Source organism: Erinaceus europaeus, chromosome 10, assembly GCF_950295315.1.
Source record: "Erinaceus europaeus chromosome 10, mEriEur2.1, whole genome shotgun sequence".
Lineage (NCBI taxonomy): Eukaryota > Metazoa > Chordata > Mammalia > Eulipotyphla > Erinaceidae > Erinaceus > Erinaceus europaeus.
Genome location: NC_080171.1, coordinates 87,450,406 through 87,468,024, shown reverse-complemented (window position 1 = coordinate 87,468,024; position 17,619 = coordinate 87,450,406). Strand labels below are relative to the sequence as shown.

Below are 17,619 nucleotides of genomic sequence, written 5' to 3'. Positions count from 1 at the left end.
AACTTCTCTCTGCCCTGATCCAACTTTCTAGTCCTATTCTCAACTATTACAACATCTTCCCAAATGACACTCTTAGACCAACTTCATGCTAGTTGTCAGGCTCAGGTAAAAATTAGTAAAGCCATGGGCCCCTTTGAATAGACCTAAAATAGACTTCTTGGCTTCTTCTATAATGAAGACCTCAAATTTCATCTTCTATATTCTTACCTTTAGTTTCCTGATTATTAATCAGTTTTTTTCTGCTTTACATCTTAATGCTTTTCAGCCACAAAATTGCAAAATGATTTGCTACCATGATGCCAACTTGACTTCCCTGGACAGGTGACATGGAACCCCACCTCCCCAGAGTACTACCCCACTAAGAAGGAGGGAAATGGACTGAGGGTATGGGTCAAACTATCAATGGTCCTGCATAGAAGTAATTACAGAAGCCAGAAATCCCACCTTCTGCTCCCTGTAAAGATTTTTCATTCAGACTCCCAGAGAGATAAAGAATAGATAAACTTCTAAGGGGAGTAGGGGATATGGAACTCTGGTGGTGGGAACTGTATGGAATCATACCCCTCTTATACCACAATCTTGTTAATCATCATTAAATCACTAATACAACTTTTAAAAAGAAGATGGAGTTAATGACAAGTCTCCTAAACAGTAATCACTCAGGTTGTGTTCTGATGTTCTTCTTTGGCACATTGCATATTAGTTTGAACCAACACATACGTGCAGGAAATGTATTCAGATATGAACACAATGTATTATCATGAATATTCTTTCCAAATACAAAGTCAGGTACCTCAAGATACTCAAAATAGGACACAGTCATTTGCATTTAAACAGTCATATACTATATAAATGTAAAAGGTATATCACCAACAAGTGCAGACATCCACATCAAATGCATATATTTATCTTGCAATGTTCTTTTTCATATAGATATAAAATAAAGACACATGCACCCTCACCCCCACACAAAAGCATATAGGTATGAGGGGGAAAAATCATGCATCCACTTTTACTAGAGACCTATAGATCTACTGAGATATCTTCAGTAACTTTCACCATGATTATGAAATACTCAGTCATGAACATTAACTTGATTATGCCCAAAGTTCAAGTCTGTGATGATTACATTTTCCAAATTTCCTCATTGCCTTTTCTTTGGGGAGAAGTTGGGTAAGTGTTCTTGTCTGAAAATTCCCCTTCCTATGACTAATATTAATCTCGAGTCCATTATACTCTCAATTATAACATCTCTTCTTTTTTAAATGTGGTCATGATGGAGTCACATTACCAACAGGAAATAATAACATGTTCCCCCCTTGAATCACTTCACAGTCCTCTGAGGGGTCCAGTGTTACATCAAATAATTCTTATTTGCTGCAGAAAAACCTTTGCAGCCACTCTTGTCATATAAGCATCCCAACTGTATATGTTCTGTATTTCAGGGATCATGAAGAACTGACCTCTGAAGGTTCATGCCACATCTTGCCATGCCTCTGGTCTAAAGTGCTTATTATGAAAATGGAAAGTTAAAACTTGTCTCCTCTATCACAATAAGAATCACTTTCAATCAAACTATTTTAATTCTCTCATCATGACAGTAATAACTTAGTAGGTAATAAATCTAGGATGACATCAAGTGACAAAGTGACAGAATACATTTTACATACTTGCCCAAAAGATAATGGTTAAATATGGGTATTCCCAGCATGTGTCTAACAGTTTTATTTATGATAAGGGTTTACAAATATGATGTGAAAATGTGAATTAAATTTATAGAAACAAAAATATAACAGCAGATATTAAGTAATAAATAGTACCTGCTATGAAGTGACCAGGGGTTCTTGTAAATATATATTAACTGGATCCCTTAGGTGCTAGTCATAGGTCTCTAACTTCTGTAAGGAAATTAACTAAAAGTGGAGTGGAGGGGAAGGAATCTCCTGAGTAACCAAGTAAAATTCTTATTGCACTCAGTAGAAAAATGAAACATAGGCAAAGGACCGGTTAAGTTGAAACCACCAAAAATATGCTTATGTTAAAATAGTTATAATATAAAAGAATAGATCATAATAGATCATAATATAAAAGAATAGATCATAAAAACATCTACAGAATAGTTATTTTATTATTCTATTTTATAGTTATAGTTATTTTATTTTTCGAATTTTTAGAAACATCATTTATCATTTCTAATTCAATTTAGTGAGGTGTTAGCTAAATTGACTTCTCCTATTATGAACTTCTTGGCTGAGTTGTTTAAAGTCCATTGTACCCCCAATAAAATGGAAAAAAATCTACTTGACAGGTCTGTATTCTAGCATGACACTTATTTATTTTATGTAAACACCATGAGATCAGTAGTCCCATGTGTTTATGCAACACTGAATTAACTATTCTTAATACCATGTCTGAGTATTTTTGCAACATTTAATACATGATACTTGAGCAAATTTTTGAGATCAACACAACTAGAATCACCTCCAAATATTTTCTTCCTTAGTTTGAGGTTGTTGCTTCCTGATGGTTGTTTTCTGAATCCTCTGTTTCTTCTGGATTCCATGGTTTACCATCCAACAGAGCTTTTTTGAGACGTCTCCAGAAAATGTGTCTCCCCAGAGCATTGTCTTCCCACTCTAGGTAAGTATTCCTGTTGAGAAGGCGATATAGCTCTACCTGTTGCCGGAGCAGAGATTTTTCTATCTTCTGAAGGATGATGAAGATAATGCCAGCACGACTACTCAGAAATTGCCAGGTTTGGGCAATTTCATACTCAAAGATACACCATCGGCTCTGAATAAAGTGCCGTGATACCACAACAATAACTTTCCTGCTTTTGTGAAAACCTTCTTGTATGATGTTAGCAGCAATGGCTACACCAGGTATAAAGTCTCTGTAATGGAGACAGAGCTGAAAGCGGGGCACTCCCTCCTCCAAATTTTTTACCAGCTCATTCCTCACCCAGTCTTCATCCTGACTCGAGTAGATAACAAAGGCATCATAAGTGCTACCACCTCTATGATACTTTTTGCATCCAGCAAGAAGCATCAGGTGGAAATAGAACTTATAGATAAGAAACACTACTACAGATACCATGAGTACCATGAAAACTGATACACCAATGGCAGTCTTGCTCATCCCGCAGGTAGTGTTCCTAAAACTCAGCAAGGGCATGCCCTGCATATATAAAGGTGTTGTACACAGCATGTTTTCAACTTCCACAAAGAGCTGCTGTTGGTCCTTAACCCACTGCAAGAAACTCTGGTGTTCACAAGAACAAGCAAATTCATTCCTGGTAAGATTTAAGGAAACTATATTTGGCAAATGTTGCAGTTCTTGTCCTTTGGAGGCTACTATGTGATTAAAACTGTAATCTAGAACCTGGAGGGAATAGAGCAGTTTATAAGGAAGTGTGTCTAGTAACATAAAGTTGTTATGACTCATATTTAGCAACTGAAGTCTAGGGGTAGAATTAAATGCCTTCAGGGATATCTGTTGTAGCTGACACTTAGAAAGATCTAGGAAGGTCAAGTTGGCCAGTTCTGTAAAAATATTTGGAAGGTTATTGTCTTGAAAACTATTGCCAGCCATTTTCAAGACTTGGAGGCTGATCAAGCCACTAAAGATACCATAGAAATCAACATGAGTATGAGTATAAGAAATATCAAGGTAATAGAGGTTTTTGAGTGGCAGAAATACTGAAAACTGATTGATCCCTTTCAAAGTGGAATGCTGAAAATCCAAATATTCTAATTTCTCTAAGCCCAAGAAGTTTTTGCCTATGTTAATGACATCATTAAAGCTCATATCTAAATGCATTAGTTTGTTTGTCCCCAAATGAATGTGAGAACAACACTGCTTGAAACTCAAGCCATTGTTACTGAGATCTAGAAATTCAAGATTTGGGAGTTCAATGTTTTGAAAAGTACTCACACCTTTGTTTTCAGTGTAAACAAACTTCTTAAGAGGAAGGTGCCTCAACTGAGGAAAAACATTAGATCTACAGTTAACCAGTTTTAATTGTTGTCCTCTGAAATTATTCAGAAAATATGATGGGTCATCTAAATTCAGACTCACCAGAGAAATTGCAGAAACATTTGCTAGACAATTAAATGAGTCAATAGTATTTTCTGAAAAGTAATCAAAGTGTGCTACATGAAATTCTTCAATGGTCAAGTTGCATAGTCCCTCTAGTACAAATTTATCAAACTTTTCCACATTCCTTTCATTTTTATATTCTCCCAGGACCAAACGATCAGTTTTTAAACCAGCTAGACCTTGAATACATGTTTTCATTACATCTTTACTATTAAAATTACTTCTCATAGTTAATTCATGAAGCTTAATTTCTCGAAAGGCACCTGGTTCAATAATCTCTATTGGATTCAAAGACAAGTCTACAGAGAGTTTTAGTAGAGGCACTTGATGTAAAACTTTTAAGTCTTTATGATGAATATTTTGTATCTGGTTATTAGAAAGGTCCAAGTGCTCCAGGTTATGCAGACTAGCAAAATAATCTGGTAATTTCAATGATTTGATAGAATTGTGAGCCACATTAAGCTCCTTCAAGGTCTTAAGATGTCCAATAGGAAAATCCTCTAGATATTCTAGGTTTATCTCCACAGCCACCAGCTTCTGCAAACTTGAAAGTCCAGAAAAGGCTCCCAAGGCTAAACTTTGGATAGGGTTTCCTGTCAATATCAAGACACATAGGTTGTGTAGGCCCTGATATGCATCATCTTCTATTATTTTAATTTCACACCTGTAAAGAAAAAAATATGCAGGTTACATATTTCTACTATATAAGAGCCCAAGATGGCATCTGAGTAGATGTCTTAGCAGGGAAAGTATATAGCAGTCTGACCTCCAGAGTGTTATCAATAGGACTGCATGTGATGGAGTAGCTCTTCTCTCTCTCTCTCTCTTTCTCTCTCTCATCTATTTATCTAGGTTTCTCATAAGTATATCTTTAAGAAAAATACATAATAAAATATTGATCTCAACCATTTAGTTCTTTATATCAATGTGGCATCTCAAAGCAAAAATATTATGCAATACAACCAATGGCATGAGCAAACAAGAAGTCCCTCAGATTCGGCATTGTTATATTCACCACAAGGGGAATATTACTATTATTACTATTATTATTATCTTTATTATTATCATTATCATTATTTTTCTTCTGAGGTTATCACTGGGGCTTGGTGTCTGTAATACTCTACTTTTCTATATTTATTTATTTATTTTCTCTTTTGTTGCCCTTGTTGTTCATTGTTGTAGTTATTACTGCTATTGTTATTGTCATCATTGTTGGATAGGACAGAGAGAAATGGAGAGAGGAGGGGAAAACAGAGACTGGGAGAGAAAGATAGATACCTGCAGACCTGCTTCACTGCCTGTGAAGCGACTCCCCTGCAGGTGGGGAGCCAGGGGGCTCGAACCGGGGTCCTTACGCTGGTCCTTGCGCTTCACGCCATGTGCGCTTAACCCACTTTGCTACCGCCCAACTCCCAATACTCTTCTTTTCTAAGAGGACATTTTTTAGTAGAAGATGAGAGACAGAGGGAGAGAGAGAGAGACAGAGACAGAGTGATAGAAAGAAGGGAAGAAAATACACCTACTGCACAGCTTCACAGCTGATGAAGCTTCCTCCCTTCAGGTGGAGACGGGGGATTGAACCTGAGTTCTTATATAGGACAATGTATGTGCTCTGCTTGGGTATGCCACCACCTAACCCCCAGCAAACCCCTTATTGTATTAGATATATTAGATACTGACTGAAAGAAGCACATTCATTTGAAGGAAATCTGTGAAAAACAAATAACTGAGGACCCTAAAGGTTGTATAACTGGTAGAATAATACAGCCTTGGATCAATTTCAGTCATTTCCTAGTACCACCTACTTGTGACTATGCATTACAGTAGTAAACATTAAACATATAATGGTTCTTAGATATGATAAATGACTGATGAGTGTCAATATCATATAATTTAAAATCTAATTGTATCATAAACAAAATACACTGGTGTTCATGGATGGTCTCCATAATTAAAGGGTTCAGTTATCACAGCTAAATTTTAAGATATCATGTTTCTTTTATGGAAGAAATGCATACTGTGAAATTACACCAAGATAACTGACATAGAGAAGGGAAATCAAAGTAAGCTCCTTGAGAACACTTAAGTTACATTTAGAAAATGAATTAAAACTAACAAGAAAAACAAAAGTTAGCAGAGGGTTCAGCCAACTGAATGCACACATTATCATGTACAGGGATATGGGTTTAAGCCCCAGGCAGGAAGCTTCAAGAGCGGTGAAGCAGTGCTTCAGGTTCCTCTCTCTCTCTCTCTCTCTCTCTCTCTCTCTCTCTCTCTCCCCTTCTTCTTATTTTTCTTCCTCTCCCTCCACCCCATCTCCTCTGGCTCTCTCTATTTCTTTCTGTCTTATCAAGTAAAAGAAAAGAGAGAGAAAATAATTTAAAATGACCATAGGGAGTAGTAGATGTCCCAGTGATAACTTTGGTGGCAGGGGGGAAAAAAGGAAGTCACTAAAAAGTCTGACACAAAAGTCAGGAGATATGTAATAGCTACCGTACAGGAAAGAACTAAGAGAAACAGCTTCCTTGCCTATGGTTCAAGGAGAATGGGTAGAAAATGGGATTGTGAAAAAAGAAATTACAAACAATCTAGGATTTTATTATATTTTATATTTATTGGATAGAGCCAGCCAAAAAGCAAGAAGGAAGGAGTGATAGAGAAGGAGAGAGACAGATAGACACCTGAAGATCTTCTTCATCACTTCCCCTGCAGGTGGGGACCCAAAGCTCGAACCCAGGTTGTAGCATGTGCGCTCAACCAGGTATACCACCACCAAGCCCCAAACAGTGTAGGAGTTTAAAGATCATATTAATTTTAATTTACTCCCAAGAGACCCAAAGTTCCAGCAAACTGTGATTATGCATTATATTAGTAACTATTATATAGATAATGGTTGTAAGACATGATAAATAACTGATACTATGACTATCATAGATTTTAAAAGTTAAATGGGTGACAAACACTAAGATACTCTTAGTGCTTGTGGTAGATGGATTTTCTGAATTAAAAAAGAAATGATAGGACAGTGAACAACTCATCTTTGTTGTATGTAAAAACATATTATTTACCTAGATAAATCCAGCACCTGCAGTTCTGAGAAGTTGGAGAAGCTACGCCTGCTTAAATGTTTCAGGGGGTTAAAGCTCAAGTCCAATATCTTAGCTGATGTAGGAATGTTGTCAGGAATTCTGTTGAGAGCCTGGTCCATGCATTGGTAAGTAATATTAGGAACCACCTGAAATGATAATATCTTGAATGCATTGCATTACTACATACACCTCAATAGACTAACTGAACTGCTCTGTCATATTCAAAAATTTTCTGGTCTCTATTATAAGCATTTTGGCAAACTAATGATGCATCCATTGACCCATATATCCATTAACTCATTCATGTATCCTCTCACTTTATAATCATGAAATACTTATTCTGCATTGAGAACAAAATATGCCCTACAATTCACTGAAAGTTTTAACACTTTCTGTCAGAATGGCAGAATTTTGTGAAAAGAAATAACATCAAGTGGTAGAGAGCCAAATCTCTGGTTTCACTTCAGGATTCTGGCGAGATTTGGGGCAGAAATTCCTACCTATTGTGTAGAGGTTTGGTGAGACTGTTCATAACTGTGTCCAAACTTTATTCACAGTACAAATTTTGCCAATTACGTTTTCTCAGCTTAGTATCAATCACCTTTGAGGAAGTAGTAAAGAAATGTGGGAAAATAAATAATTGAGTATATATTTGCAGTGATGGAAACTAGCAAAGAAAATCATGTTTTCTGCTTCCTTTCTTGCTTTTCTTAATAGAATTTGTTTTTCTTTCCAAGCAGTTTTTTTTTTATTATTATCTTTATTTATTGACATCCAGAAATCAAGAAGGAAGCAGGTGAAAGGGAGAGAGACAGGGGGACGACAGCACTGCAGTACTGCTTCACCACTTGTGAAGCTTTCCACCTGCAGGTAGGGACCAGAAGCTCCAACCTGGGACCTTGAGCATTGTAACATGTGCACTCACCCTAGTGTGCCACCACCCACCCGCTTCCTTCTTGTTCTGCTTTCTTTCATATTTGCCTAAGTTCTTTATAAGTCCATTCTCTAACTTTATAAGTCCATCCTCTGCATTCTTTGATTTCTTTCAATAGAATTCCTTGCTTAAGCCAAATAAGCTGTTAAGACCAACTGAATCTTTTAAATGGATTAAATGAGATGAATTTTTTAGAAAGATTATCTCGAAGCCTATTTAAGTATAAATGATCAATAAATGTTATACTTATTATCATTAGCTATTATTAATCTCCTTCCATATGCCCATAAAATTCCCTTAAGTTTTAGATTTTAATTTAATCTTCAAATAAACTTTCTAAAGAATTCACAGAGATGGGGTAATATGCATAAACTCTCAAAGGTCATATATGCATTTCCTCAATTCTTTCACTTATCTGCAAAAATATCACATTGAAAAGGAACTAAAGAGGCCAAGGAACAGTACTATCCATTTTTCTATTTATTTGGAACTGTGCTTTATCAGGAAAATAATGACTTACAGGGCAGTTGTCATATGAGTAAACTTTTTCATGCTCCACTATTGCTTCTGGGTCCCCAGTGCCCTCTCCTCTCAATACTTTCCTACTCCCCAGAGTCCTTGGTTTTGCTATCACAGATTAAACCTGGAAATAGTCAATTTATAAAAATGAATAAATTTAAAAGGGGAAGAATAAAAACTCAATTCTTTTATTATATAATTGCACCAAAATATCATTTCATAATTTTGCTAAAGGTCAATGGATTAAACTTACCCATCAAAAGGTACAGAGTACAATGGTAGAAAACACAACCCAACCAAATGCTTTTTACAGAAGTCTCATATAATTCAGCAGAACAAACATGGGCTCAAAGTGAAAAAAAAAAGGAAACAACTATACAAAAAACAAAAACAAACAAAAAACCAAGGACAGCTATACTCATACTTGACACAATAATTTTAAGATAGACAAGATAGTAAAAGATAGGGATAAGCATTATATAACTCTTAGAAGGATCAATCACTCCAAGAATACCTAACAGTAATAAATATCTATTAGCAGTAAAATATGTCAAAAACTATCATTATAACTAAAGAGATATATTAATAACAACACAGAAATAGTAGAGGGCTTGAACTCATAGGCAAATATCCCAACTAGATCAAGTAGACATAAAATTAGAAAGGAAACAAGAAACATAAATGAAGAGGTATTTAGATAAATTGGATCTAAAGATATCTTCAGAGTTCATCACCCCAAGAAAATTAAATGCACATTGTTCTCAAGCCCACATAGAATATTCTCTATGACAGACTATACATATATTTTTTTAAATATTTTTTTTATTTTTTATTTAGTTATTCCCTTTTATTGCCCTTGTTGTTTTATTATTGTAGTTATCATTGTTGTCATTGTTGGATAAGACAGAGAGAAATGGAGAGAGGAGGGGAAGACAGAGATGGGGAAAGAAAGATAAACACCTGCAGACCTGCTTCACCGTCTGTGAAGCGACTCCCCTGCAGGTGGGGAGCCAGGAGCTTGAACCAGGATCCTTACACCAGTCCTAGTGCTTTGTGCCACTTGCACTTAACCTGCTGCTCTACTGCCTGACTCCAGACAGACTATATATTAAGCCGTAAAGATAGCATCAATAAATTCAGAGGCAATAAAATTGGCCCATGTGTATTTTCTGACCTCAGTGGAATTAAACCAGTAATCAACCACCAAAACAAAGACCAAAAAAATCCCCAAATATGGAAACTCAACAGCATGTCCCATAACAATCACTGGATCAAAAAGGAAATCAAATAGGAAATTAATTTTTATAAAAACAAATGGAAATGAAGACACAATCTACCAGAATTTTTGGGACACAGCTGAAGCATTACTTAGAGGAAAATGCATAGCAACACATGAGGAAACAAGAAAATGTTCAAATCTATAAAGTGACCTCACACATGAAGAATATAGAAATGGAAGAACAAACAAAGCTCAATGAAAATAGGAGGTGTGAAACATTAAAGACTAATCTAAAAAAAAGTCATTAAAATCAGAACAAACCTTGTACAATATCAATGAAACCAAGAGCTGATTGTTTGAAAGGATAAACGCAATGAAACCAAGAGCTGATTGTTTGAAAGGATAAACGAATTTGAGAAACATGTAGTCACATTCACTAAGGAAAAAAAAAATAAGAGAAGGCACAAATAAATTGTACTTGAAATGAAAGGGGAGAAATCACAATAGACAACTTAGGAATCCAAAAAATTCTGAGAAACTTCTACAAATAACTGTATGTCACCAAACTACAGAACCTAGACACATTGTATAAAATCATAGGACCATGCAGACTCTCAAGATTGAACCAGGAAGAACTGGAAAACAATAGTAGAGCAATTAAAAGCAAAGGAGTTAATAAAACCATCAAAAACCTTTCCAATAGCAAAAGCCCAGGCCCAGATGGTTTCACAAATGGATTCTACAAAATCTCTAAAAAAGAGCTACTACCCATTCTTCCAAAGCCCTTACAAATTTGTGAGGACAGAGTAATACTTGCTACCAACTCTTATGAAGTCAGTATCATCCTGTTACTAACAGCAGACAGAGACACAACAAAAACAGAAAACTATAGACCCTGATGAATATAAATGCTAACATACTGGAAAACAAACCAAAAAAACCAATCACATGATTATTTCAATAGAGACACAGAAATTTGAAATTCTTCTTCAAAATTCAACATTATTTTATGATAAAACCATTAAAAATAATGGGGAAACATATGCTGATAACCAAAATGCACAATGAACTAAAAAAACTCACCAATAAAAATACAAGCAACCTCACTGAAAAATGGGGGAGAGAGGGGAGATATAAATAGTATCTTCTCCAAGAATATATATACTCAAAGGGTCAACAGATCCTGAAAAAATTCTCAAAATCCAAATAAAAGCAACAATGAGATTCTACTTTATATTTGTGAAGATGCTACACATTAGAAAATATAGAAACAAACTTTTGGACAGGGTGTGGGGAGAAAGAGCCTTTCTTACATTGTTTGTAAATTGGTAAATCTCTATGGATAATAGTCTAGAGATACATTAAGTCTCTAGAAGTAGACCTACCTTATGGCACAGCAATCTCTCACCAAAGAGTTTACCCAAGGAAAAGAGAAACATCTATATACAAATATATTTGAACACTGATGTTCATAGCAGCAAAGTTTGTAATATGCTATATTCAGAATCAATTTAGATGCCCAATAACAAATGAATAGTGAAGAAAGTTGTAGCACACATACATAATGGAGTACTATGCAGTTGTTAAAATGATGAGATCACTTCTTAGCAAGATGATGGTCATAACTTGAAGGTATCATGTTGAATGAGACAAGCCAGGAAGAGAAAGATCAATACTGAATGATTGTACTTATAGGTGGGACTCACAAACTTTTGGTGACATACTACACAAAAGTAAATGACCCTGGGGAAGAAAGGAAAGGGACAGAATCCTATTGTATCTCCTAGACAGCAATTAAGGGCATCTGAGAGATTGTGTCTATTTATTAGGATATTCAGTAAACTATTAATGCCCCAATAAAATTTAAAAAAGAAAAATAATGGGGATAGATGTAATTCTTTAGACTAGTTGAGTATATATATATATATAATATATTATTTATATATATTATATATATAAATATATATATAAACTTGTAGCCGACATTATACTTGATGGTGAAAAGCTGAAAGCATACCCTCTTCTATCAGCTACAAGTCACTAGTAATATTCAACCTAATTTTGAAAACCCTAGTCATAGCACTTAGGCAAGATAAAGTAATTAAAAGAATATAGATTAGAAGAGAACAAATCAAACTGTCACTATTTGCAGATGATGTGGTAGTATAAATAGAAAATCAAAAAGAATCTAGTAGTAGAGTCATGGAAATTATCAAGCAATATAAGATGTAGTAAGCAGCAACATTAATATATAAATATCAGTGACATTCTGCTATGCAAACTCTAAGCTGGAAGAACAAGTGATTTTAAAAAATAAATTAATTTTACTTGATAGCAAAAAAGAGGAGGTGCACTTATACATAGAAAATTATGAGTCACTATTCAAGGAAATAAAAAGAAACACAAAGAAATTGAAAGGCATACTGTACTCAAGGACTGAAAAATTTAGCATTGTCAAAATGACCACAATATCCAGAGCCATATACTGATTTAATTACATTCCTATTAAGTTAAGGTCTCACCAAATTTCTTTAAAGGGATAGAAACAAAAGATATATTTTCTTTCTAGAACCAGTAAATTTCTAGGATTTTCAAAGCAATCTTGAGGGAAAAAAAAAAAAAAAGAACAAGAGTGGAGGCACCATACCTTCTGAACTCAAGTTATACCACAGGGCTATTGAGTCCAAGATCAAGTAAAACAAAAACTGAAAAGCCTCTCAGATATTCAATGACAGATTAATGTCTAAGACAGTTGAAATATATATACACAATAAAATATTACTCAGCTATTAAAAATAATGAAGTTATCCCCCTTGCCTCATCTTGGATGGAATGAAGGCAACTTGTTAAGTGAGATAAAACAAAAAAGGGTAGGACAAAAATTGAATGATCTCACATATAGGTGAAACTTAAGGAAAAGAAAACACAAAGTGGAACTTGGGCTGTGCATCCTGTATTGCAACAAGACAAGGGACTCTGGGGAAGAAGAAAATGTGAGGAAATGGAGATTGCATTGCATTGTAGGGCATGATAGTGTAGGATGGTGGAAAAGGATCTAATTTGGGGTGAGACTGCTTTGCAGACACCTATTACTGAGAAATTAATAGTTATACCCATGTGTCAACAACTGTCCTATCAACCACTAAGCCTGCAGTGAAACAATAAAATTAGGTTCTTGAAGATTAACAAGAAATATTAAGTTGTTGGGGAAACCATGAAGCATTTTTGCATAGAAAGTTTTTTTTTTTCAGCTACCAGGTTTCAGATGACTTCCCTGGGCAGATGATCCCACCATATGTCTTTTAGCCTCACCTCCCCAGATCCCTGACCCACTAGGGAAAGAGAGTGACAGGCTGGGAGTTTGACCTGACCTGTCAACACCCATGTTTAGCAGGGAAGCAGTTACAGAAGCCAGAACTTCCACCTTCTGTACCCTACAATGATCCAGGGCCCATACTCCAAGAGGGATAAAGAATAAGAAAGCTATCAAGGGAAGGGACTAGATATGGAGCTATGTGGGTGGGCATTGTTTGGAAAAGCACCCCTCTTATCCTGTAGTCTTATCCTGTAGTCCTGTAGGATAAGAGCACCCCTCTTATCCTGTAGTCCTGTATTTCCATTCTATAAAGAAGAATTAAAAAATACTAAAAAAAAAAAAAAAAAAGAAACAATAGGTATATCAATTGGAAATGGGGAACATAGAAATAGCAGAGCAAGGAAGGGATAGAAATCTAATTCAGATTTGGTATTATGTATATGCAATAATAAAACCCAAACCAGAGTGTGGGGAGGTTGTCAGAGTCAGAATAAATACCTCATATTTTGTCTTTTGGCAACTCTTTTAAGCATTTAACACAAAAAAACTGAGCAACTGCTATATGCTAGCCACTAAGATATGTTGGTTAGTACAACCAAAAGTGATTTCTGATTTCTCCTATAGACTCCATTTCAGAGAAAAAAAAATGAAAAAAAAAGTAAGCAAAAGGCCTATACTCAGGTACCACCATTAAATAGAGCTGAGCAGTGCTCTGGTAAAATATCTATGATTTCCTATAAAACTAAAGTAGTATAAGGAGATCTATCTCAGAGGGGTCTAATAACTTATTCAAAGGCACACCAAACAGGAGTTCAAGAACAATAATTTTAAGCAGCTCTATCTGACCTAAGGTAATATTAACAATGTCCTTAATGAGGCATAACCCCACTGACTGCCCAAGAGTGCCCTATTATCCTAAGTTTCTCCCCAAGGTTTCACAGTCTTAAGGTAATAGGACTCCTTTTATTTGACAATGAAACTAGCCAGGGCCCACAGTGGAAAGTTTAAAGCAGAAAGATTTTTCAGAAGAAAGGTAAAGTTCACAGGAGATGAGTTGATTCTGACTTACCTGTACACAAGGATCCCAGCTTTCTGGTCTCAAGCAGGAGAGAAAGGCCATGGCTGTGATTAGGATCCCAGCCAGGCTTGTGGGAGCCATTATCCTGGCATTTTCTGTGACCAGAAAGGCCCAGCATGACACGTTGTAACCATCTGCCCTGCCAGGGCAGCTCCCAGAAAGGCTCTGCTGTCTTTTCACCCCAGCTCTGTGCCCCAAGGCAGTTACTGTATTCAAAACAGCCCTGGGTTAAGGGGCAAGAGGAAGTGAAACTGGCAATCTTAGCTTTCTGGACTTTTGTTTCTTTAATTGCTATCTCCCCTGTCACAGGAGGGGAAGTTAGAAAAAGAAGAAGAACATGTCCACACACCACTGACTGGAGTAACAGCAAAAGGAAACTGGCTTTTATCCCAGGAAGTCATCTGACCAGAAGGTTAGTAGGTTTAGGAAAATAGTCAGAATGATTAAACAGGTTGTGCAAATATCTAGGTCAGTGGCTTGCCAATATTGTTTTAGAAGTGGAATTTTTTTTTTTTAGTTTATGAGTTCTGCCAATGCAAAATTACCACAAATAGAGTGATTAAACAATAGAAACCTATTTTCTCACAGTTCTGGAGGTTGTAGCCCAAGATCAAGTTTGACCAGCAGGGCTGATATTTTTTCCCCCTTAGGCTCTTACCTTGGATAAGATAAATATATTCTCTTCCTCTCCCCTCTCTCTATATATCTTCTGTGTCTGTGTTCAAATTTCTTGTTATGAGGACACCAGTCATATAGGACTAGAATCCAGAATAATGACCTCATTTTAACTTAATTACCTTAATGTCTTTCTCCCCAATAACGGTTACAACCTCAAGTAATTTGAATTCTCAAGGGATTTGAAATACAGCATATAAACTGGGGGGAAGGCATAATTCTACCCATAATCACGTCTAATGTTTGACATTTTGTGAAGAAACTAAAGTTCATGAAATTAGTTGAATATATAGACTCAGCAGAGCCTACAGTGAAAAGCACACAATGATCATGGAAAAGTTAGGATGAAGAATCAAATATACTAAAATTCAAATCTAATCTGAGTTATTTATGTCCATGTAGCTTTAGTTATTTATATTACTGAACATAAATTTTTGCTCTGAGGGGGTCGGGCGGTGGCTCAGTGGGTTAAGCGCATGTGGCACAGAGCACAAGGACCGCCGTTAAGGATCCCGGTTCGAGACCCCGGCTCCCCACCTGCAGTTGCTTCACAGGCGGTGAGGCAGGTCTGCAGGTGTCTATCTTTCTCTCCCCCTCTGTCTTCCCCTCCTCTCTCCATTTCTCTCTGTCCTATCCAACAACGAACAACAACATGGCAATAATAATAACCACAATGAGGCTACAACAACAAGGGCAACAAAAAGGGGGAAAAATGGCCTCCAGGAGTGGTGGATTCATGGTGCAGGCACCGAGCCCAACAATAACCCTGGAGGAAAGAAAAAAAAAATTAGAAAAAAAATTTTTGCTCTGAAATAATAATTTGTAATCAAAGCAGAGGAGTGAATTTGTGTAATTCATAAAAATAAAGTCATTACAGTAAACTATATAAGCCACTACCAACTGTGCTTTAACTACCAACTGTGCTTTAACTTCTTGGTCTTTAAAATAGAAATAGATTTACTTTTCTTGACTGGATTACATCTACGCCGGATTACATCTACGCTGGATTACATCTACGCCATCCGTTCCACCCCGGTTCCATGGCTGCCAGTTCTTAGCAACATCACCCCGCCAGATATTCATCTAAGCTCATTTCCCACGTCTACGCTTGACCGGACCTGCCAATATACGCGGATATCTTCGCCCACCCTGTTCAACGCTTGACATCTCATCACCCAATCTGGTCCCCTACGCCTACACTGAACTTCTCTGTTCCAGACTCTTGGAAACAGAGTTGGCAGTCAGCTGAGGTAAAGAACAAACACCTCATCACAGACCCCTGCAAGCATCAACCCAGCTTTGACCTAGCACATTATGATTGGGCCCTCCTCAATCGCTATTGAACAGGCCATGGCCGGTGCGCCGCCATGTTCCATCGCTGGGGAGCCAGAGACGACCCGAACTGCCCCTGTGGCTACAGACAGACCATGACCCACATAGTCAACGACTGCCACCTCTCCAGATTCAAAGGAGGTCTTTAGGCTTTGCATCAGGCTCAACCTGATGCTGTTGACTGGCTACGGAAGAAGGGCAAACGCTAGAAGAAGGAGAAACTGGATTACATAAGTGTAAAGTGTCTACTTTAATGTCTTATTTGCTCATAAATTCCAGAAATTGGTAGCTATTATGATGAGTTAAAACTAAAATGGAGAATGGAGATAATATGTACATTTAAGTATTATCACAGGATTAAGTATAATGACATTTTCTGGACTGAACAATTGCAATGTATGTTTCTATTAAATAAGAACATAGTTTGAAGTGAGAATACTGGGGCCAGGCAGTGGTGCATTAAGTATAATGACATTTTCTGGACTGAACAATTGCAATGTATGTTTCTATTAAATAAGAACATAGTTTGGAGTGAGAATACTAGTGCCAGGCAGTGGTGCATTAAGTTGAACACACATGCTACTATGCTAATGGACTGAGGTTCAAGCCCAACCCCACCTGCAAGGGAAAAGTTTCTGTAGTGGTGAAGCAGTACTGAAGTTTTCTTCCTATTTCCCCATTTCTCCTTCAATTTATTTATGTCTCTACCCAATAAATAATATTTTTTAAAATAAATATTTGGCATTGTGATCTAAATTGTTCTATCAAGATAATCTGCACGAATTTCAGATTCAATGTCTAAAGTCAAATTGTTAAAAAAAAAGATCATAGGCCCCACCTGCAAGGGGAAAGCTTCCTGAGTGGTGAGGGAGGGCTGCAGGTGTCTCTCTCTTTCTCTCTCCCTCTCTATCTCCCCTTCCCTCTGGACTTCTCTCTGTATCTATCCAATAAGTAAAATAAAAATTATCCAATACATTAAAATTAAAAGTATCATAGGGAACTGAGTGCAAACTTCAGGTGTTGCCCATCTCTTCAGTGATACAGTAAAAGTAAGATGAAATAGTTTGTCAAAACCTGACTTTGATTATTACAATTACAGTTTTACATTTAATATAAATATCATTAGATATTTAAAAATGGGTTACAAGATTATAAGTCTACAGGAATATAGTTCCAGAATGCACACAGCACAAAAGTTCTGTGCCCCTTGGCCACACACAGCAACCACCACCACAGTTGTCACAAAGTCTTAATACAGTTTACTTTTTGAAAGTATGTGTTTTAGTTATCAATAATTTATATATGAATGACACCATCTGGTAGTTAAATTTTACCACCTTACTTTATGAAAAATAATTA

At 36.4% G+C, this 17,619-nt stretch overlaps 1 protein-coding gene across 1 annotated transcript; it reads right to left on the bottom strand.

Moving 5' to 3' along the window:
• Window positions 1-2,313: 2,313 nt before the first annotated feature.
• On the bottom strand, window positions 2,314-14,619 carry TLR4 (toll like receptor 4). The gene is made up of 3 exons (XM_016187603.2): window positions 14,245-14,619; window positions 7,167-7,333; window positions 2,314-4,762 (listed from the first exon to the last, which is right to left on the bottom strand). Exons 1-3 carry the CDS (start codon window positions 14,332-14,334, stop codon window positions 2,500-2,502), a joined length of 2,520 nt encoding a protein of 839 aa, XP_016043089.1. The 5' UTR covers window positions 14,335-14,619; the 3' UTR covers window positions 2,314-2,499.
• Window positions 14,620-17,619: the final 3,000 nt, after the last annotated feature.

What these genes read in the sequence shown, in the direction of transcription:
- TLR4 (XM_016187603.2), bottom strand. Translation starts at nt 14,334, where the DNA reads ATGGCTCCCACAAGCCTGGCTGGGATCCTAATCACAGCCATGGCCTTT. An exon ending in GCTGGGATCCTTGTGTACAG is followed by an intron (nt 7,334 to 14,244) that starts GTAAGTCAGAAT and finishes TTATCATTTCAG; the next exon opens with GTGGTTCCTAATATTACTTA. An exon ending in CAGGTGCTGGATTTATCTAG is followed by an intron (nt 4,763 to 7,166) that starts GTAAATAATATG and finishes TTTTCTTTACAG; the next exon opens with GTGTGAAATTAAAATAATAG.